This window comes from Bos mutus, chromosome 1 (genome assembly GCF_027580195.1).
Source record: "Bos mutus isolate GX-2022 chromosome 1, NWIPB_WYAK_1.1, whole genome shotgun sequence".
In the NCBI taxonomy this organism is placed as follows: Eukaryota; Metazoa; Chordata; class Mammalia; order Artiodactyla; family Bovidae; genus Bos; species Bos mutus.
This window is the reverse complement of record NC_091617.1, coordinates 142,501,736-142,524,015: the sequence shown is the minus strand read 5'-3', so window position 1 is coordinate 142,524,015 and position 22,280 is coordinate 142,501,736. Positions and strand designations below refer to the sequence as shown.

Below are 22,280 nucleotides of genomic sequence, written 5' to 3'. Positions count from 1 at the left end.
GTTAAAATGAGGTCTTTAGAATAAGTCCTAGCCCAGTGTGACTGGTATCCTTATTAAAAGAGGAAAGCTGGACACCGAGGTCGGCGTACACGGAGGGAAGGTGGAGTGAAGAGATGGGGAGGCAGGCGGGATTCTGCTGCCACAACCTGGGGCTGCCTGGACCACCAGCAGGTGGGAGGGGCGGGGAAGGGTCCTTTCTCCACAAGTTTCAGAGCAAGTGTGTCCCTGCTGACACCTCAGTTCTGAGCTGCAGCCTGCAGAACAACTTGAGGATGCATTTCTGGTCTAAGCCACCCAGTCTGTGGGCTTTGTTAGGGTAGGTCTAGGGAACTAATACACCATCCAGATCTTGGCTCATGTAAGGATGGACTCTTACTATGAGACAACATGGTGTCTGACTCTTTGCAACCCCATGGACTGTAGCCTGTTTGTATCTTTCCTGTGGATAAGTTGATAGTCATTCTCATGTTATTAAAGCTATCAAAGAAGAATTCTGAGTTTCTGAAGATAAATAGATGTTGAACTGGCCCGTGAGTTAGGTTGTTTCTATGTCAGTTGTCTTGGCCATCCTTTTACTCAGTTAAGGGTTAGCAGGTTTTTATTCCTTCATTTTGCATGCTAAAGCTTAGCAGTTGAAATCCAATCTAAGCTGGGTGGCAGCCTCTTTCGTGTTCTAATACTGAGACTGGGTAAGGTAATGTCTTGACCATAACGTACTGTTGTTTAGTCTCTAAGTCATGTCCAACTCTTTGCAACCCCATGGACTGTAGCCTGCCAGGCTCCTCTGTCCATGGGGTTTCCCAGGCAAGAATATTGGTTCAAATGAGGGTTTGAACCCTCGTCTCCTGCATTGGCAGGCAAATTCTTAACCACTGAGCCACCAGGGAAGACCATATGATGCACTGTATGTATTAGTGTATTATTTCTGTCTTTGATTAAAAAAAAAAAAAAACTGTAGGAGAATGAGACATAAAATAGCCAAGCTTTTTCTCTATTCAAGGATTAGCAGAAGACTCTGTTGGCTTAGACGGTAAAGTGTCTGTCTACAATGTCAGAGACCTGGTTTTGATCCCTGGGTTGGGAAGATTCCCTGGGGAAGGAAATGGCAACCCACCCCAGTACTCTTGCCTTGAAAAATCCCATGGACAGAGGAGCTTGGTGCAGGCTACTACCCATTGGGTCGCAGAGTCGGGCATGACTGAGTGACTTCACTTTCGTGTAAAGAAGTAAAGTTCGTTTACGTGACAAATATTTATAAAGTGCCACTAGGTGCCATGTCCTAGGCATGTCGCACATGTTCTAAGTATGTGGGATTATCAGCACATAGGAGGATGCATGCCCACCTGCTTTAGGGGCCAAACTGAACAAGCGAGTTTTGTCAGGAGGTGGCGGCAGTGCTCCAGTCTGGCCACCAGGTGGCAGCCTCCTCCTGAGAGCTGGGAGTGGGTGGCAGCCCTGACACAGCCTTTGAATACTGTGGGGTGGAATGGGACGGTTTAACCTCATCCTTTTGTTGTGTTAACCTACAGTAAGGTCATTAGCAGTTATGTGGAGTGAGAGATTATGACGTTATTGTAAAGAGTCTTCTGGGTGGTCTTAATTCCTCCATAGTTTTACACGTAAGACTTGTAGGAGTGTGATTTCCTATTTTCTTTACAGTGTTTGAGAAATATACAGTTTAGTAATAGAAGAAAACATTAAAAGTTAACTGCAAAGAAAAAGTTTTATGCTATTAATAATTTTGTCTCAGTTTTTTTAAATTTTTTTTGTCTGCGACCATTTGCAGTTCACATTTCATTCATAATTATTTATGTTTTCGTTTAACATCGTTACAGAACGCAGATATGTAGTTTTCAAAACATAGCACTTGTTCAGTATAGTTGGTTTCTTGGGTGGCCGGGACTAGTGGGACAAAATAAAGATTTCCAGTGCAAGTCATATTGCGCGTGGTACATCCTGAAATGACAGAAGAGAGACCTGATGTGAAGGAGAAGAAGGGGTCCCACGCTGCTTCACCCGTTTCTAAGAAACTCATTTTAAGAGAAGCTTTGCCAGCGGCTTCACAATCATTAACTGAATATCTAGCTTTAGGTCTCAATCTCCTGCTCTGGCAAAGGATCTCTGTAAAACGTAATGAAAGTGTCAGTTGCTCAGTCGTGTCTGACTCTGTGACCCCATGACTCTGTGACCCCATGACTCTGTGACTGGAAATGTCAACCTACTCCAGTATTCTTACTTGGAAAATTCCATGGACAGAGGAGCCTGGTGGGCTGCAGTCCATGGGGTCGCAAAGAGTCAGACAGAACTGAGCAATTTCCACTCCCAGGGAATTCTGATGTGCTGTAAAGTCTGAGAATCAATGTCCCGAAGTGTTCCTACTTCAGTGAGTTAACACCAGTAGCTCTGAGCACACGTCCACTCAGGTCTTGGTATATGTTAGCTTTGAAACGTGATATCTTAGTCTTTGGGATCAAGGCACTTAAAGCTTTTTTTGTTTTTTAAATGGTAAACACTTTAATAATAGACTGTTTTCATAGGCAACCAATTAGCAGACTAATGAGCCATTTAAATTTCTGTACTTAAAACCTGTATTCAAGAAAGGTGAACCCCAAATGCAGCCTCGTACTGACGACCGCGGCTATGCACAGATGTCAGTGAGCATGCCATGAGCACTCTGCTGTGTGCCAGTGAGGCGAGACCCCCCACCCTGAGCTCTGGGCCCTGGCAAACAGAGATCAGTGATTGTTCACCGGAGGCACTTAAAACTTGGAGTTACCTTTTTTCTTGGCTTTCAGAATGTCAGTGTTTCTGTAGCATACTATTTTTTATTTAAACGTGATTATCTGGTTGATAATTCATGAATTCAGATTCATGAACATGGACGTCTTTTGGGAATTTTGTTGGCCATGTGACTCATTGTCTGGGCGAGTGCGGTGGCGAGGAAGCGTGCCCTCCTCCTCGCCTCTCACTGTGGCCTTTTCTCTTCTCGTCTCTGTGGCTGTTGCCTCACTGCTCCATTGACAACGGCGGCAGCTGTTGTCGGGGAGCCAGTCTGCCAGCGGGTGAGACGAGCGTGTGAATCAGCCCGGCTGGCACCATCTCCTTGCTGAACCGCCTTCTGCTTTTTATGGAGCACATAGGAGTGTGTGCCACGAGACAGTCGGGCTGCCCAGCCCTGCCTGCACTCCTTTAAACAACACACTTTCCTAGAACCTTGAGTGCAAGTCTGGTGGTGAAACGAAGTCTTTAAAAAAAGCAGAAAACAAAGGTGGTTTCTGCTATGGGCAAAAAGGTGACAAAAACTCAAAAAGCCGGACGTTAGAATGTTGGTTATCCCAACACTGGTTATGTGAGTAATCCTACCTAAGAAATCAGGCTTTCCTAAGAGAAAATTAAGCAAAATGCATGGTCAGGAGAGATCAGTGACTTGAAATACTGAGTATTCTTGTGTCTCTTGTAGATCTGGAGAGGAAGGAGCAGGAGTTAGAGCAACTGAGGATGGACTGTGAGCACTTCAGAGCCCGCCTGGAGTCTGTGCAAGCGGACAGCGTGAGGGAGAAGAAGGTACAATGCTCACCAGGCCACGGGAAGCGCCCGCGCCATGCTTGTGGCCACAGTCTAGCCCTTATGCCTCAAGACACTGTATTTTTAAATGTATTTATTCTGAATGGTTTGGAAAACAGTTGATCATTTGGATTTGACAATGATTTAACATGGAGGCTGTTTACTTGGTGCCTTTTGATAGTCAATTACTGTTAATTTCTGTGTTAAAAGACCAATGCATGTCATTAAAATTCATAATATAATAATCCTGAAAAAATCATGAGGTAATGATTTGTAATTAGAGTTAGATTTATAAATAGAAACATCTGTAATTAGGAGGTCACTTCTGATATTTTGGAAATAACCAATTGCATTTCATTTTAATATTTGGGGAGACATAATATTTCTTAAAAGCTATGCATATTCTTTTCATGGAATAAGTTATTTCCTCTTCTATAAAGCTAGAGCTGTTGGGCACTTCTGCTGAAATTTGGGGCTTGATTGTGTTTTTATTTTTGGACAGCACGGTAGAAACTCGTGGCAGTGTCCAGGGCGTGCTGCTGCCCGTGTTACCTGTGTGCTGGGAGGTGTTGTGACTGCCGCGCCGCTCACTGGTTTCTGCAGCACAGCTGGGTCAGCAAGTGCTGTGAACCTGGAGAGATGCTTGGAGCCTGGCTAGATCCTACCGCCCGTGTGCTCAGCTCTGTTTCACACCTCCTCCTTGTGTGGACGAGTTCTGAGTGTTTGTGGCCAAAGTGGAGGGTTCCCCAAACTGGTGGATTTTGTATAGACTTCATTTTTTCCCCACAGCACTTAATTGCTTATTTATCAAGAATAACTGTTCCTTAGCCCAGATATTCATGATTTCATAGTTAAGGAATACAGGTAAGTGACAAACTTGCGTGGAACTCAACCCGGAGACATTGCTTACATTCCAGAATCACATTGCACTCTGAAAGACTGCAGCCTTCCTCGTTGCTGCAAACTCTTTTATGGATTGTCTGTAGAAATTTCTGCATGTGCCTTCTTTTGTGATTCAGCCTAAGCAAGCTTACAGAAAGCTGCAACTCCCAGGGGTACAGTGAGTGCTCCAGCAATGTGAGATCGAAGATGCTTGGCCAGAGGACCATGCGTCTGAAGTTTTCGTCAAAGAACTGGGAGCCCTGGTAGCTTTTCTCCTTGATTGCTCAATGATGACATCCTTCCAGACTGATAGAGTTTAATATCAAGCAAGTAGGGAGGATCAGGGAAAGAGTTTCAGTCTCAGAACTGTTAGGTCGTGTGTCACTTACCGAAAGCTGACATTTTGGCTCAGTCATACTCGGTTTAGATCATGATAGACTAAGATGGGTACATGATTAATTTGTCTGGACCTAAAAGTTTCATTGTCTAAAAGAAGTTGACCTGCAGGCAAGAAGGAATTGGATAAATGTGAACAATGCAATCCACTGATTCAGTACTCCTTGAAATGCCGGGACATCTTTGCTAAGGCTGAAGCTTAAATTGGGCAGAATCTTAGATTTCTTGTTTCTTAAATTAATAAGCATAGGAAAAAATTCATGTTTTGCTGGCATTTTAGATGTTACGCTAAAAATAAGCCACCCTGGGAAAGTGCCAGAATAAAGGACAAATGGCTGCAGTGAAGTAGTGTCAGGTCGCAGCATGGTTCTGCCCAGACACTTTGACCTTAGTTAAAATGTGGGCATATTTTAGGTTAAACTATTTCCAGTTAAGTTTCCTGTTTAATAGTCCCTCCTGTTTAACATGGGTGGGAGGCCCTGCGAGTGTTCTGTGACAGGGCTTGTCTCTTCCTGCTGTAGGGAGCTGGCCACTGCCTTTTCTGCCCAGGGCTGAACAGATCGTGTGGCTAGACTCTGCAGGCTTATTTTAGAGTTGAGGAACCAGGAAAGAATGCAGGACTGGATCCTGAATTAGAGCGTTGCTAGTAAGACTTCAGTCTGGGGAAAAGTCATGGGGAGAATGCAGATGGCACTCAAACCAGCATGTAAGGAAAGACCAGAAGTCAGAGTGTGGACTCAGAATTCTAAAGACGTGCGCTGACCCCCAGAACTCAGTCCCAGGGACCAGCACAGGTTGGCTCCTGCCCCGCGTTGAGGTGTTTCCTCAGTGGAGTCGATGGAGGAGCCTCGATGGGTCTTGATGTGATCTAGGAGGCGGGCTGGGAGAGTTCTGGCAGTGGCAGCCTTTGAACTTGAAAGAAGAAAGAGCCAGTGAATTGTTGGGGGATATCTCTCTGAATGACTTTGGAAGGCTTGTGCTGTTGTTATAAAGCCAGCTGTGGCTTCCCGCCATGTCTCTGCTGGCTGAGATTTTAGTGCCTGACCCTGCTTCCCCGTGTGTGTGGACTGGCACAGACAATGGGCGGAGTCCTCGTGTTCCCACCAAGGAGCTGCGTGTTTGTGGCTTACTTATGGCTTCATTCTCGGTGTGTTTTCTTAGGCTGGCATCTTTTCATACTAAATTAACTTAAATTCAGACTGCTAGTTTTGGTTTGTTGTTCAGTAGCTCAGTTGTGTCCGACTCTTTGTGACCCCGTGGACTGCAGCACGCTAGGCTTCCCTGCCCGTCACCAACTCCCGGAGCTTGCTCAAACTCATGGGCATCGAGTTGGTGATGCCATCCAACCATCCCATCCTCTGTTGTCCTCTTCTCCTCCTTCCTTCAATCTTCCCCAGCACCAGAGTCTTTTCCAGTGAGTCAGTTTTTTTGCATCAGGTGGCTAAAGTATTAGAGTTTCAGCCTCAGCATTGGTCCTTCCAATGAATATTCAGGCCTGACTTCCTTTAGGATTGACTGGTTAGATCTCCTTGCAGTCCAAGGGACTCTCGGGTCTTCTCTAACACCACAGTTTGAAGGCATCAATTCTTCGATGCTCAGCCTTTTTTTATTGTCCAACTCTCATACCCGTACATGACTGCTGGAAAAACCATAGCTTTGACTATATGGATCTTTGTAGGCAAAGTAATATCTCTGCTTTGTAATATGCTGTCTAGGCTTGTCATAGCTTTTCTTCTAACGAGCAAGTGTCTTTCATGGCTGCAGTCATGAAATATAGTTTTGGTTATCTATATTTAGTTTTTAACCTGTTAGGAAAGAGTCACTACTTTTCCGATAATAAACGGGAAGTTGTTGCAAACATTGTATATTATTTCAGGAAAGTTTTTAAACAAAAGTTAACTGATAATATAGTTCAGTTACAATCAGAAATGAACCTCACAAATATCACAGTTTAAATATTCTCCCATTTAAGGACATTTGGGTTATTTCTATTTTTTGGGGGTATTATGAATAAAGGTATTATGAACATCTGTATGTAGGTTTTCGTGTGAATGTATGTCTCCATTTCTCTGGGCTAAATGCCCAAGAGTGCAATTACTGGGCTGCGTGGTAGGTACATGTTCAATTTTGTAAGAAATTACCCAGCTGTTTTTCAGAGTGGTCATACCGTTTCATCACCAGCAGTGCTGAGTGATTCACTTCCTCCACATCCTGATTAGCATTTGGTGTTCTCACTGTTTTTTATTCTAGCTGTTCTGATAGATGTGTTGTAGTTTTAATTTGCATTTCCCTGTTGGCTAATAATGCTGAACATCTTCATGTGCTTATTTGATGTCTATATATTCTTTCCCATACAATATCTGTTTGTGTCTTTTGCCCATTTTTTAGTTGGATTTTTTTTTAACTGTTAAATTTGGTGCGTTCTTGATATATACTAATATTCTCTATGACCCACCTCCTAGAATAGTGGAAATAAGAACAGAAATAAACAAAGGGGACCTAATTAAACTTAAAGCTTTTGCATGGCAAAGGAAACTATAAACAAGATGAAAAGACAACCCTCAGAATGGAAGAAAATAATAGCAAGTGAAACAACTGACAAGATTAATCTCCAAAATATATAAGCAGCTCATGGAGCTCAATACTAGAAAAACAAACAACCCAATCAAAAATTGGGCAGAAGACCTAAAAAGACTTATCCAAAGAAGATATCTAGATGGCTAATAAGCACATGAAAAGATGTGTTTTCATCTCAACATTGTCCATTATTAGAGAAATGTAAACTGAAACTACAATGAGATGTCACCTCAGGATGGCCATCACCAAAAAAATCTACAAACAATGAATGCTGGAGAGAGGGTATGGAGAAAAGGGAACCCTCTTGCATTGTTGGTGGGAATGTAAACTGATACAGCCATTATGGAGAGCAGTATGGAGATGCCTTAAAAAATAGGAATAAAACTACCATATGAGCCAACAATTCCACTACTGGGCATATACCCTGAAGAAACCATGATTGAAAAAAGCACACGTACCCCAGTGTTCATTGCAGCACTACTTACAGCAGTTAGGACATGGAGTGATCCAGATGCCCATCAAGATGAATGGATACGGAGATTATGGTACATATATACAGTGGAATATTACTCAGCTATAAAAAAGAACACATTTGAGTCAGTCCTAAAGAGGTGGAGGAACGTAGAGCCTGTTATACAGAGAGAAGTATTGTATACAGAGAAGAGAAAGTATTGTATACAATACAAATATTGTATATTAACACATATATGTGGAATCTAGAAAGATGATACTGATGAGCCTGTTTTCAGGGCAGCAGTGGAGAGCCAGGCATAGAGAACAGACTTTTGGACACAGTTGGGGAAGGAGAGGGTGGGACAAATGGAGAGAGCAGTGTGGACACATATACATCGCTACATGTAGAATGGACAGCCAGTGGGAATGTGCTGTGTGACTCAGGGAGCTCAGCCCGGTGCTGTGACAACCTAGAGGGATGGGGTAGAGTGGGAGGTGGGAAGGAGGCTCAGGAGGAAGGGCACACGTGTGCCTACGGCTGATTCATGGTGATGTCTGGCAGAAACCAACACAATGTTGTAAAGCCGTTATCCTCTGATTAAATATAATTAAAAGATAAAGTGCTCTCGATATATTCTAGATGAAAGGAGAGTGTTACTGTGAATGGAATTATTTTCTTTGAGTTCTTGATATCATTGTACAGCTTGTACAGCCCTGTGTCAGGGCATATCTGCCTGCAACTGCCAGATGTGACCACAGAAGACAGTTCTGATGGTCATTCCCAACAGTTCTTGTTGATCTTACCGAAGAGCCAAGATAACCAGACTAATCACAGTGCATCCTGCTTCAGTTGTGAGAAAAGCTGGAATTCTGAAGGAAAGGCTGTGAATCAGTGTTTGCATATGTCACCACAGCTTGAGTGGCTGAAGTGCACATTTAGGAACCAGGCTTCTGTCCTGATGAAGGCAGATATTAAAGACCCAGAGTTAATAAATCACATAAAGCAGTTTTAGCAAGTGTCCTAGGCTCAGGGACCATTTTTCTCATGTAAATATGACTATGTGGTGGCTCAGCTGGTAAAGAATCCACCTGCAGTGTGGGAGACCTGGATTCCATCCCTGGGTTGGGAAGACCCCCTGGAAGAGGGCCTGGCAACCCACTCCAGCATTCTTGCCTGGAGAATCCTAGGACAGAGGAGCCTGGTGTGGGCTACAGTCCATGGGGTCTCAAAGAGTTGGACACAACTGAGTGACTAACACTTACTAAGTCAGGAAACCTCAGGAAACATGGAAGAGTGACTCTGGCATTAATGGTTGGGGGTGGGGGTGGCGGGAAGGCCCACAGCAGCCAAGATTCACCCGAAGGTGAACCTTTAGGAATGCCTGTGTGGACAGAGGCGACGTCAGGGGGACGGCTGCCTTGGTGAGAACCCTGGCTGACTCGTCAGCTGTTCCTTCGGGGCTGTGGGAGATTGAGAAAGCTGGACTCCATCTTCCTGTGACTCTGGGCTTGGCTTGCTGGGTCAGAGCATGCCCAGGAGGCCCTTCCTCCTCTCTCCTCTCCTCCTTCTGCTCCCATCTTTCCTGCCTGGTGTTGACTGTGTCACCTGGCATTTTTATAGAAACTTAGAAGTATAGAATACTTCTATACAGAAGTATAGAAACACTTCTCTATGAGAGAACTGCTGTGTTGGCTTGCTACTCTCAACAAGCAGTGCGCTAGGCAGTGCTGTCCTGGGTATAGCCCCTGGGACCTGAGATGCTGCGTTTCCCATCTGACTTAGAAGAAGTTGAATTCATGTCTTTGGCAGTATTTATAAACTCCAGTGCAGTGGCATGTTTTTTGAGTGTTCTTTTTGCCCCTGCAATTTAAAAAAAATATGAGTTGTGCCTCACCCTGGGCTAGTTTTCATTCGCTTGCTGTTTATTATATCCTGTGTTCATTTCTTTAAGAGTGTCTTCAAAAGGGGGAACACAGTACAGGTGCTTTGAGGCTGAATGCTGTCCATTTCTCTGATTTTATCCTGTTTTGGTTTCAGGAGAAACTGGCTCTCCGCCAGCAGCTGAACGAGGCGAAGCAGCAGCTGCTGCAGCAGGCCGAGTACTGCACGGAGCTGGGCGCCGCGGCCTGCACCATCCTGTGGGGTGTCTCCAGCAGCGAGGAGGTGGTCAAGGCCATCCTGGGCGGGGTGAGCACGCCACGGGCTGGCTGGACGCTTGACTCGTGCTTGTGTAACGTGAAGGCACAGCGCCTCTGTTTGGGCGCCTCCAGACTAGACCCTTTTGCTTTGCTCGTCAGGTACTTTTGGAATCCCAGCTGTGTAGAGCCTGAGGTAACCTGGATCCAGGGGTGTGTCAGATGAAGGGAGTGAGCTCCCTTCTGTCCCAGAGTCGGTATGGTGTTGTGGAGGTAGCTCTACGTCAGGATCGTTACTTGACATCTGTGAACGTATAACAGACTTTTAAGTGCTTTTACATACCTTATTTCCAGGGGTAATACAATATTTCATTGCCTGAATGTTATATATTATTTTGTTGTTGTTTAGTTGCTGAGTCGAGTCCAACTCTTTTGCAATCCCATGAACTGTAGCCCACCAGGCTCCCCTGCCCATGGGATTTCCCAGGCAAGAATACTGGCGTGGGTTGTCATTTCCTTCTCCAGGGGATCTTCCTGACCCAGGGATCGAACCCGCGTCTCTTGCATTGGCAGGCGGATGCTTTACCATTGCACCACCAGGGAAGCCCTTGTGTCATTTATCATATATGTATATGTAAAATAGATGTTAATAGCATGTGCATACACAAGTCAAGGAACTTCACAGAGGAAGAGAGATTTGAAATGAACCTTGATTCACTGGCACAGCAGCAGTAACAGGAAGTGAGGAGGGTGGCTCAGGAGGAGGGAAGGGTACTCAGGCCTGGAGTGAAACGCAGGGAGGGTGTGTGAGTCTCCTGACACAGGGTAGGGGTTAGTGTGTTGATGGAGCAGTCCAGGACAGATTCCTTAAGGCTGTTTGAATGAAAAAGTGACAAGAGAATTTGGGCAGCTCAACCTGACAGTGAATGAGGATGGAGGGGGGTGAGGCTGTGGATGTGGAGACTGGCCAGGAAGACATCGGAGCCGCCCCTTCCCCGTCCCCCCAAGTGATAGAATAGGGGGATGGGAAGTGGGGGAGCTGTGTGGTCTAAGCGTGACTGGTGACAGGATGGCCTCCCCAGCCGAGAGGATGACGGCCTAGGAAGACTGTGCTCTGACTCTGGGGGATCGTGTGGTCCTGAATGGAAATAAACACCCAGGGTGCATGGTTGGTGGGAGGGCCAATGTAGTACTTACTCGTCAGTTGTAGAGATAGAAATGGTGGAGGGACTAAGTGTATTTTAAAGTTTATTGAGCTTTCTTAAGGTATAACTTATGTATCATAAAATTCATTTATTGTAGGTGTACAACTTACTGTTCTTCAGCTAATTTTTGGAGGTGTGTAATATCTCCACAATCTAGTAAGGATATTTATATCACCTCATGTAGTTCTCTTGTGCCATTGTACAGGCTCTGGTTTTCAGACCGTTTCTTAGAACCCTGCCTCCTCTTCCTCCTTCCCCCAAGGAACTGCTTTCAAGGCTCTGTGAACTTGGAAACTCTTTTTGCTGAGGAATGGAGACGTAAATGGGCTTCCATGCACGAGATCCTCATTTGATTGCTGGGTCAGGAAGATCCCCTGGAAGGGAAATGGCAACCCATTCCAGTCTTCTGACCTGGGAAATCCCATGGACAGAAGAGCCTGGTGGGCTACAGTCCATGGGGTCACAAAGAGTCTTAAATGCCAGATGAGCCTGTTTGCTGTCTTTTATGTGTTGAGGTTTCATTTAAGATTTTATTTGAAAAATAATTTCTGCCAAAGGTTTGAAAACCTCTGGTTTCATGCCTAGAATAGATAACCTATTTTTCTGGTTTATTTCTAGTATATTTTTGGGTGAATTGTCCAAGTACTTCTGTCACTGTATAAATTTGAACTGTTTCCCATATGTATGGGCTTCCCTTATAGCTCAGTCGGTAAAAAACCGGCCTGCAATACAGGAGACCCGGTTTTGATTCCTGGGTCGGGAAGATCCCCTGGAGAAGGAAATAGCAACCCGCTCCAGTATTCTTGCTTGGAGAATCCCATGGACAGAGGAGCCTGGCAGGCTGCAGTCCATGGGGTCCCAAGAGTTGGATACAACTTAGCGACTTTACTACTACTACTACTATATCAGTCTTCAAGGTAATTTTTCTACATGCCCCAAACCTCTTTTTTTCTTGACCTTTTCAACAGGAAGTTTTAACGAGGGAACAGATTTTAAAATACTGCTTCTGTAATTAAAACTGGAGTCTTCTGTGTCCTTCACTTTGAAAGTGTTTTCCTGCTGGTAGCCCTGAAAGGTTGTGACGTTCTCATTTCTAAACTTTCAGGATAAAGCTTTGAAGTTTTTCAACATCACTGGTCAAACAATGGAGAGTTTTGTGAAGTCGCTGGATGGGGATGTTAAGGAGCTGGATTCTGATGAAAATCAATTTGTTTTTGCTTTGGCCGGAATCGTAACAAGTGAGTAATTCCCTGTGAATGTAGTGACTTTCCGGGATATATTCCAGAGCAGTGATCACAGTTAGGGTGTGTGCGCATGAACACCTCTGGTTCAGATAGGCTCCTGCCCTGGAGGCGCTGACTCAGTGGACGGGGTAGGGACTGGGTGTGTGTTGTGGAGCATCACCCAGTGATTCTGATAAGTAAGCATCAGTGAGTATGAGCAGCTCACCTTAGGAAACAGGACGGCGCTGCATGTTCTGCTCAGTTCTGTCCGTTGACAGAAGTCAAAACTGTATGTTTAGCTACTTGTTGTTTGGCGTCATCGTCATTTACTTATATCTACCTAAAGTAAAAGCCTTAAGCAGAGCTTCAGGTAGGCTCTTGCTCTTGTTTTGCTGTTGTAATTCAGTTCAGTTCAGTCGCTCAGTCGTGTCCGACTCTTTGCGACCCCATGAATTGCAGCATGCCAGGCCTCCCTGTCCATCACCAACTCCCAGAGTTCACTCAGACTCACATCCATCAATGTGCTATTGTAATTAAAGAATTCCAAAAAATCTAAATTGTCTCTTTAGTGAGTTTTCCCCAAAGATTATAGTTACGATTAGATAGAATTCTAATGGCAAAACTGCTGCAAAGGATAAAGCCAAATGACTAAATAATTAATGCTAATATAGTAGAACATGGTATATACTAGTGAGTATTAAGGCTCTTTGTTCTGAAGTCAGTGAAATAGTTATAGTGCTATGACTTACTTTTTTACATTGTTCTTTCATCTGCTGTATGCTATGCTCCTCTTAGGGTGATTCTCTGCTCTTAAATAGAGGGGAAATGTTATTTTTCCTCATCTACTGAAATCCTAATGCAGTGGATCTCATGTAGACAATTTCTTCATAAGCCCTTAAGAGCCGGTGATATTCTTCACGGGCAGATGTTGAGACCCGGGTGTTGTCCAGTCCTGATTTGGCCTTTGTCTGCTGGAGGACTGCCTCATGCACTTTCATCATAGCCTCTTCAGCTGGTTGAGGCTTGCACTGCTCCACCTTCTAAAATTGCTGTAAGATATCTTTTCTTCTTTTCTTTTTTAAATAAATACTTAGGTATTTGGCTGCCTGAGGTCTTAGTTTAGTTATTTGGTGGCACGTGGGATCTTTAGTTGCCGTGTGCGGGATTTAGTTCCCTGATCATGGGTGGAACTTAGATCATCCGCATTGGGAGTGTAGAGTCTTAGCCACTGGACCACCAGGGATTCCTGGGGTCTCTTTTTTAGCAGAATGTTTAATACTTGCAAATTTGATGATTAGATTTTCTGCTGTGTGCAAGTGACTCCAAAAGTCTGTGATGTATGTGACTTTCCATTCTGCTGAATTGTGATTTTGAATTGCTTCAGTTGCCAGCTGGTGTGCAGTGGTGAGGTCGTGGGCCAGTGGGCAAGGTCAGCCTGTTGCTCAGCAGCCAGGCTCAACTTCGCTTTGTTTTTCCCTGCCTGGAGTGGCTCACTTAGGAGCCCTCATGAAGAGTCAGAAGTGGGCGTGTCTGCATTGCATTCCACTTACAGGCTGATGACCGTGATGCAGTGCTTATGCGCTTGTGTTGGTGTTTACTGCTGCTCTCCTGAGGCCTCGGGGCCTTCCGTGTCTTAGATCCCAAGACTGTTCCACGGGGAGTAGGCAGGACAGCAGATGCCTTGGTTAGCTGTCAGATAGATCCTCTGTCTTTTAAACTTACCTGTGGGAAACGCTCCCATTACAGCTTTTTTTTTCACCTTGTTGCAGTCCTGCAAGTTTTGACAAACGCATGCAGTCACGTTACCACCACAGTGAAGACATGGAAAGGTTCCATTTCCTCCCTCTTGTCCCCCCGCTTCCTCCCCGTTCCTTTTGCAGCCCACCCCTCCGCCCACCATCAGCACCACGCAGCTGCTCGTCTGGCAGTTTGCTGCACCTTTTAGCTGAATTTTCCTGGCTGGCCTGTCTGGTGTCCAGTGTCCACCCTAGGGGAGCAGGTGCTGGCCTCCCATTTCTCCTTGCAGCGCCTGCCTTTTCCTATTTTTTCCTGTCAGTCGGTTGATTCTGCAACCTCAACTCTGATGTGTTCAGGATAAGTTGTGATTTTTCAATTATCTACCTGCCTCTTTTTAAAGAATGGAGGTGTCGCTCTTTTCAGTTTACTGTGTCCTAAGCAAAAGCTGGCTGTCAGAGATTGGTTTAAACTGTGAAATTAGTGAATTTTTCTTATCCATAGTCACTGTTGTTCATAATAGGTTAATAGTAACACAAAGTATGGATTTTTAGGCCCAGCTAGTCCACTTCCTGGGATGTCAGTTCTCTGGACTTTATTTCCTCTTTATTTTTATAATGCTTGCTCAGTACCTCACACAGTGTTGTGCATGTTACTGAGCTTTGGGTAAGTGGCAACATATTGTAACCCAAGGTCTTGTTTAACAAAGGGTGTGCGGTGGTTTTCTACAATTTTATAAGTGGACACATATAGAACTTAAAAGGAGATGGCAAATTGTTATCGCAACCCTGTGAAGTTTAACTTGCTTAGCTTACAAATGGAAAACTTATTTTTCTGACTACCTTTTCTACTTTTTGACTATTTGGAAGTTATAATTGCACTCCTTGTCTCTAAATTCTGGGTTTATTCATTCAAACAGTGTTAGGTAATGATTGTTGTTTAGTCTCAAAGTCGTGTCCAACTCTTTTGTGACCCTATAGACTGTAGCCCACCAGGCTCCTCTGTCCATGGGGTTTCCCAGGCAAGAATATTGGAGTGGGTTGCCAGTTTCTTCTCCAGGGGATCTTCCTGACCCAGGGATCGAAATCATGTCTTCTGCACTGGCAGGTGGATTCTTTACCACTGAGCCACCAGGGAAGCCCTTAGGTAATGATTAACGAATCAAAATTTGTTTTTTTTGCCATGCCTCATAGCTTGTGGCATCTTAGTTCCCCAACCAGGGAGGACCCGGGCCCAGCAGTGAGAGTGCCGAATCCTAACTATTAGACTGTCAGAGAACTCCCCCAAGTTACTTTTTTGGTTGTTGATAATTTGTGGCAGGACTGGATCCAGCTCATCTGTCATGGACGTAATAGTTGGACAGAGCTTATAGCAGTGCGCCCTTGTGTCAGTGACCAGCGCTGCTCCAGGCCCCTCTGTGCTTCTGCCTCCTGATTCCCGCCCTCACGCGCTTGCACTGACACAGGGGAGCAGAGTCCAGTTCCTCTTCCACCGCTGACCAGCCCTGTGCTCTTTACACTGTGACCCCCAGCTTCGTCTTCTGAAAAGAGAGGCTTAGGCCCCCAGATGAGGATGAAGGTCTGCCCCAGCCCTGGACTGCGGGTGCTCTGAGAAAGGAGGCTGTGGGCCTTGCCTCTGGGATCAGGTGGTGGCCTCTGAGGCCAGTTAGCCTTTGCTGTGTGCCATGTCCTTGAGTAACTGTCCCTAGAGCATGTTTCTCAGCCTCAGCAGAAAATTCTCTGTTTGGGGGTGTTCTTTGCATTGTGGGGTTTAGGAACATCCCTGCACTCTGCCCTGAGAGTCCAGGAGCAGCCCCTGGGGTGACAGCCAAGAGTGTCTCCAGTGGTTGCCAGGTGTCTCTTGGTGGCAAAATTGTGCTCCCTTGCCACTTGGAGAACCACTGCCCTGTATCATGGCCTTAACCTGTCTTATACACAGAAAGTTTATGATAATCTGGGATGTTAGAGGTAAATGCAGAGAGCTGTTTTGACATGCTGAAAACTGTTTTGGTTTCTGTGTCCCCTGGGCGTGAATCTGACATGTTTGATGTCATCTATCTATATAGAGGTCTTGCTAATTCAGGAGAATTTGATACCTGTTATCTACAATATCCAGTTAATCACAGACATTGTCTTAGTCGTCTTTCAGTGGTTTGTCTTGGATAATTGGGGATACTTTGTAATCTCTCCTTAGATAATGCCCTTCCTTCAGTTGACAGAGTGTGACCAAGATAAGGAGCTGTTGTTTTGTGGAATTGGAGTGTTTCCTTGAAACTCATGTCCCTTTTGTAGCTGGCTCAGTTAAAAGATAAGCACAGACAGTTCAGTTCAGTTGCTCAGTCATGTCTGACTCTTTTGGGACCCCATGAACCACAGCACACCAGGCTTCCCTATCCATCACCAACTCCCGGAGTTGACCCAAACTCATGTCCATTGAATCAGTGACACCATCCAACCATCTCATCCTCTGTTGTCCTCTTTTCCTCCTGCCCTCAATCTTTCCCAGCATCAGTGTCTTTTCAAATGAGTCAGCTCTTTGCATCAGGTGGCCAAAGGATTGTAGTTTCAGCTTCAACATCAGTCCTTCCAATGAACACCCAGGACTGATCTCCTTTAGGGTGGACTGGTTGTATCTCCTTGCAGTCCAGGGGACTCTCAAGAGTCTTCAACACCGCAGTTCAAAGCATCAATTCTTCGATGCTCAGCTTTCTTTATAGTCCAAGTCTCACATCCATACATGACTACTTATAGCCTTGACTAGACAGACCTTTGTTGACAAAGTAACGTCTTTGCTTTTTAATATGCTGTCTAGGTTGGTCATAACTGTCCTTCCAAGGAGTAAGCATCTTTTAATTTCATGGCTGCAGTCACCATCTGCATTGATTTTGGAGTCCAAAAAAATAAAATCAGCCACTCTTTCCACTGTTTCCCCATCTATTTGCCATGATTTGATGGGACCAGATGCCATGATCTTCATTTTCTGAATGTTGAGCTTTAAGCCAGCTTTTTTACTGTCCTCTTTCACTTAAGCACAGTCAGTCTTAGAGTTTTCCAGATTGATGGAATGTAAGAGGAGGACTGTGAGATTGAGGACGGGAGGAAAAGGAGACAACAGAGGATGAGATGGTTGGATGGCGGCATCAACTCAATGGACATGAGTTTGAGCAAACCCGGGAGATGGTAAAGGACAGGGAAGCGCCTAGTATGCTGCAAAGAGTTGGACACAACAATAGAACCTTTCACTGATAGGGGCTCTGGGATTATAGTTAATTTTGTGGTTGTTTCTTGAATCATACATAGTATGGGCAAATAATATTCAGATTGGTTGTAATTTGTGTGTAGGAGAGTTTTCTAGGACTCTAAAAATTTTCCTTCTGTAGTGCCTATCCATTTCATTTACAAAATAAACGCCTATCTGTTAAACTTTGCAGGAGCTGTGTCCAGAGAGCAGGGGTGATGATGGTCCCAGAATAACAGTTAGAGATTGGGAGAAACGGAAGGTGCTTGGAGTCTGTCTTTCCTGAGAGTGCAATTGAGTGTTAAGGGAAGGAATCTGAACAAATAGAAAGAAAGGAATTACACTTGTAGATGGGCTGTTGGAAAGTCGGGGGATCTGCTTGGTGCTCTTTAATTCATGATGGGTCAACAGGTGATAGCACCTGGCTGGCAGCGGAGCTCTGCCAGCATAGGCCTGGCCCTTGATTTCTCTTTGACTGGGTGCCCTAACAGTCTGAACACACACTCTTCCATGGTGGAAATTTATCTAACCCAGTGCAGTAGGTTGAGCATCTTTTCATGTATTCATTGGCCATTTGTGTCTCTTCTTTGGAGAAATGTCTATTTAAGTCCTTTGCACATTTCAAAATTAAGTCATTTGTCTTTTTATTATTGAGTTGTTAGAGTTCTTTGTATATTCTAGATACCAGCCCCTTATCAGGTATATTATTTACAAAACTTTTCTGTCATTCTGTAGTTGTCTTTTCGCTTCTTGGTAGTGTCCTTTGAAGCACAAAAGTGGTACCTTTTTGATGATATACAGTGTATTTATGGCACCCCACTCCAGTGTTCTTGCCTGGAGAATCCCAGGGACGGGGAGCCTGGTGGGCTGCCGTATATGGGGTCCACAGAGTCGGACACGACTGAAGTGACTTAGCAGCAGCAGCAGCAACAGTGTATTTTTTTCTTTAGTTACTTGCTTTTTTGTTGTCATATATAAGAAGTCATTGGTTTAATTCAAGAATATGAAGATTTACCCCGTGTTTTCTTCTAAGAGTTTTATAGTTTTAGCTCACACATTTGTCTCTTTGATCCATTTTGGGTTAATTTTTATGTATGGTATAAGGTAGGGGTTCAGTCTTTTTTCTTTGCATGTGGCTATCTAGTTGTCCCAGCACCATTTGTTGAAAAGATAATTCTTTTATCCTGTCTCCATTCAATTGTCTTGATCCCAATTCTTGAAAATCAGTTAATCATAAATTGAGTGTTTATTTCTGGACTCTCACTTCTACCATTGATCTGTGTTACTATTATTATGTCTGTACCTTTATTATGATTCCTATTATAAAAAATAAGACAAAATAATTACAAGGTAAAGCAAAAGTATCATACATAATACCCCTCAACTTTTTATATTTTTTATCAGCATATGTAATTCACACTAGTTTCATTTCTTAAATTATATAATTACTATGGTAACTTCTAGAAGTACCTATAAACTTTGAAGAAAAATGAACCTAGAGGAGAAAAAAACGTGCAGTTTAACAGAAAAGTAAACCAGCAATCCTTCACAGTCCTGGGGCTAACTCACGTATCGCAGATAGACTGATAATTCCCGGAGCTGTCAGTGTAGAACTTTGTTGACATTTATTTTACTTCATAGTTGCTCCTTCACCTGTGCTTAGTGAAAGGGAGGATTGGCCTTCACCCTTACAATACTGGATACGTGGGAAGGGACCTCACGCGCCAGTAAAGTTGCTGCGTCTTGTCGGGTGGTGTTGCTTGCTCTGGTACAATGTACGTTTTGCTCTAACTTTTTTCTTGAGTGACATATTAGTGATGTTTCTGTTATCTGTTGCTATGTAACAGACTGCCCCCAAATCTTGTCATTAAACACTACCAGTCATTTATTTCTCTCAAGAACTTGCAGTTTGCTCTGGACTGGGCAGGCAGGATCTGCTGCTGCTCTGCTCTGACTGGGACCTCAGCTGGGCTGACTCACATTGCTGTGGGTAGCACAGCCGGGGGTGAGCAGGACTCCTCCTCTCCTTGTGGAGTCTCGGGCCTCTCCATGGTATACTTGAATGTAGTTGCATCTCAGCAAGAGTTAGATTTCTTTCCTAGCAACCAGGGCTCCGAGAGCAGCTGACAAGGGACAGAGGTGGAAGCTGCCAGGTTCTTTCTGTCTTGCCTTGAGAGTTGTGCAGCAGGTGGGTTGCGTTCTGCTGCTCATACCCAAGTCAGGAACAACACAAGGCCTGCAGACCAGAGGCATGGTTTGTTGGCAAGTCATCTCTGGAAACTACTGAAGTATGTAGCTAGAATGTGTGTTTCCTTTCTTAATATGAAGAATGTCATCTCCAAAAACTTCCTTAGAATGACTTTGAGTTTATGATGCCCAATGCTTCATTTCCCCCAAGGTATTTCTATAGTAAAACTAGAGTGTTTCTTGTGATAGAAAATATAGGCATCAGGTTCAAATTTATTGAACAAATAACATCACATTTGTCAGTGAAGGGTCCTGTCTTCAGTAAAGTTATCGCTGTCATGAAATGATATTCCAAATTAAATAGCATGAGGCAATTATGAGGCAAAAATTGCTGGAATACCAAGCAAAAATGGGAACAAATCTGTTAGGTTTAGGAGACTTTAATATTCTCGTTTGATCAGGAATGTCCAGTGTCTGGTTCCATAGGGTTGGCCTGGTAGCATAGATGAAATTTATATTCTGCTATTAGATAACAGTTAATCAAAGACAGAGCAAGTCAGTGATAGAATTTATCCTCCATTCTTGATAGTTACTAGCAAACGAAAAATAGAACAGTTCCTTAAACTTGTAGAGGATCTTGCCAGAACCGTCCCGTGAACACCACACTTAACTGGAAGTGCATCTGGTGAGGCCAGAGGCCTCCGGGTGCCGCTGCCCCGTGTCTCCTCCAGCCAGACCGGCTCATGTGGGTTAGGAATTTCAGTCACTCTGAATCATGCTTTATTGTTAGACCTAGCCAAGGAAAAATCATACCGGCACATAAATAAATATTCTGGATTACTGACGTGTCCTTGTAGGTATCTGGGAGTGTGACGGAGCCAGTGTTAGCTCCACAGTGTCCCTGGGGAGGCAGGGTGATGACTTGGTCTGGTTTCCTTGTTGGTTCTGTGGGACCTCAAGCATGAAGAAAGGTGACACTCGCTGACCCACAGTGGTGTGTACAATTTATAAAAAAACTTTTCTTGTAATCAGTTTTTGTCCTGGTCTCTTTTGACCTCATGATTTCAGTTTGGTATTCTACTTTAAAGTCCTCAGGATTTCACTCCTAGGGTGGAAGGTGTATTTTAGTGTCCTTGGTCCCAGATAAAGTCCCCAGCCCCGACCTTCTGTTTGGACCCTGACCGCTCATAGCTGTTTATCCAGTATTCCGGAGCCTGGTGTCCACTTGCTGTGCTGTGGCCAGACTGCACCTGTATTTAGACCCAGCGCTCTGTTCCACCACCCAGCCCTTTGCTAATCACAGTGGACATTGCTCACCTTCTTACGACTGCTCTGCTTCTCAGTTACCCTATTCTGGCTGTTGGCTCTGTGGCTAACTATTCTGCGTTCATTAGGTATGTTAGAAGAAAGACAGCAACACTCCTCTGTCTTGGACAGACTTCTCTAGGTTTTGAAGTAGCAATGATTTTGATGCTCTGTGTCCTCTTTCTGTTGCAGATGTAGCCGCCATAGCCAGTGGCCGTGAATTCCTGGTTAACTCGAGTCGGGTGCTCCTGGACACCATACTGCAGCTTCTAGGGGACCTGAAGCCCGGACAGTGTACCAAACTCAAAGTGTACGGTGGCTAGTATTGAAAAGTTCACGTTTATTTACATATGAGTTAGAATTTGCTGATTGGGCCTCTTTTTCAAGCAAACACAGTTAATTTAGCTATAGGTCTAAAAAATAGAAGAAACAAATTTCCTGGAGAATTAAGGGATGCACTCTCTATTTGATACTATTTTAGAAAAATAATACAAGCAAAAGGAATCTTCCTATCTCAGGGCAATCATTGAGTCCCAGATGCTGTCGTGGGTGAACTTTAGACTAGGTGATGGCTGTGGCAGCACCCCACTTCCAGGGACCAGAACCTGGCCTCACTTTCACCTGTGTGTGACCAGTTACTACGCACGGAGTGGTTGAAACAACACCTGCTTCAGGGTCTGCAGGTCAGAGGTTTGAGTGAGCTTGCTTGGTATCCCAACAGGGCCTCACGAGGCCCCAATCAAGGATGGTCCAGTTGGGTCTCTTTCAAGAGGTTCTGGGTCAGAGTCTGCTTCCACATGCATTCAGGTTGCTGGAGGAACCCAATTCCTTGTGTTCATAGGAGTCTGGTCCCTGTCTCCTTGCTGGCTGTCAGGTGGGGCCATGTTTAGCTTCCAGGGGTGATTGAATTCCTTATCACCTGACCCCCACCCCATCTTCAGATCAAAGCAACTCCCTGAATCTTACTTCACTTTGAAACTTCTTCTATTTCTTCTTCTCCTACCAGCTGGAGAAAACACTATGCTTTCGATGGGGTCATAGGTTTACATTTGGCATAGCTGAATAAACTCCTTTTTGATTAACTCAGAGCCAGCTGATTAGTGACCTTAGTTGTATCTGCTGAGTCTCACTGCCTGGACCAGGTGACTTAACACGATGTTGTTGTGGTTTAGTTGCTAAGTCATGTCTGACTCTTTTGGAGTCTGCCAGGCTCCTCTGTCCTTGGGATTTCCCAGGCAAGAATACTGGAGTGGGTTGCCATTTCTCTTTCCAGGGAATCTTCGCAACCCAGGGATTGAACCCACGTCTCCTGCACTGGCAGGCAGGTTCTTTACTGTTGTGACACAGGGAAGCCCAGCTTAACATGACCAGGGTGTTACGT

At 44.6% G+C, this 22,280-nt stretch overlaps 1 protein-coding gene across 3 annotated transcripts in view; it reads left to right on the top strand.

The window, feature by feature from the left end:
• Positions 1–22,280, top strand: part of HSF2BP (heat shock transcription factor 2 binding protein) — an 88,087-nt gene that overhangs the window by 15,385 nt on the left and 50,422 nt on the right. For all 3 annotated transcript variants that reach the window (XR_011465397.1, XM_005907577.2, XM_070376790.1), the window contains exons 4-7: positions 3,461–3,564; positions 9,911–10,060; positions 12,319–12,451; positions 21,092–21,209. Coding sequence is in view for 2 of the 3 variants with exons in the window: in XM_005907577.2 (XP_005907639.1) it covers positions 3,461–3,564; positions 9,911–10,060; positions 12,319–12,451; positions 21,092–21,209 (505 nt within the window). In the remaining variant the exon portion in view is untranslated. The remainder of the gene's footprint in view (positions 1–3,460; positions 3,565–9,910; positions 10,061–12,318; positions 12,452–21,091; positions 21,210–22,280) is intronic.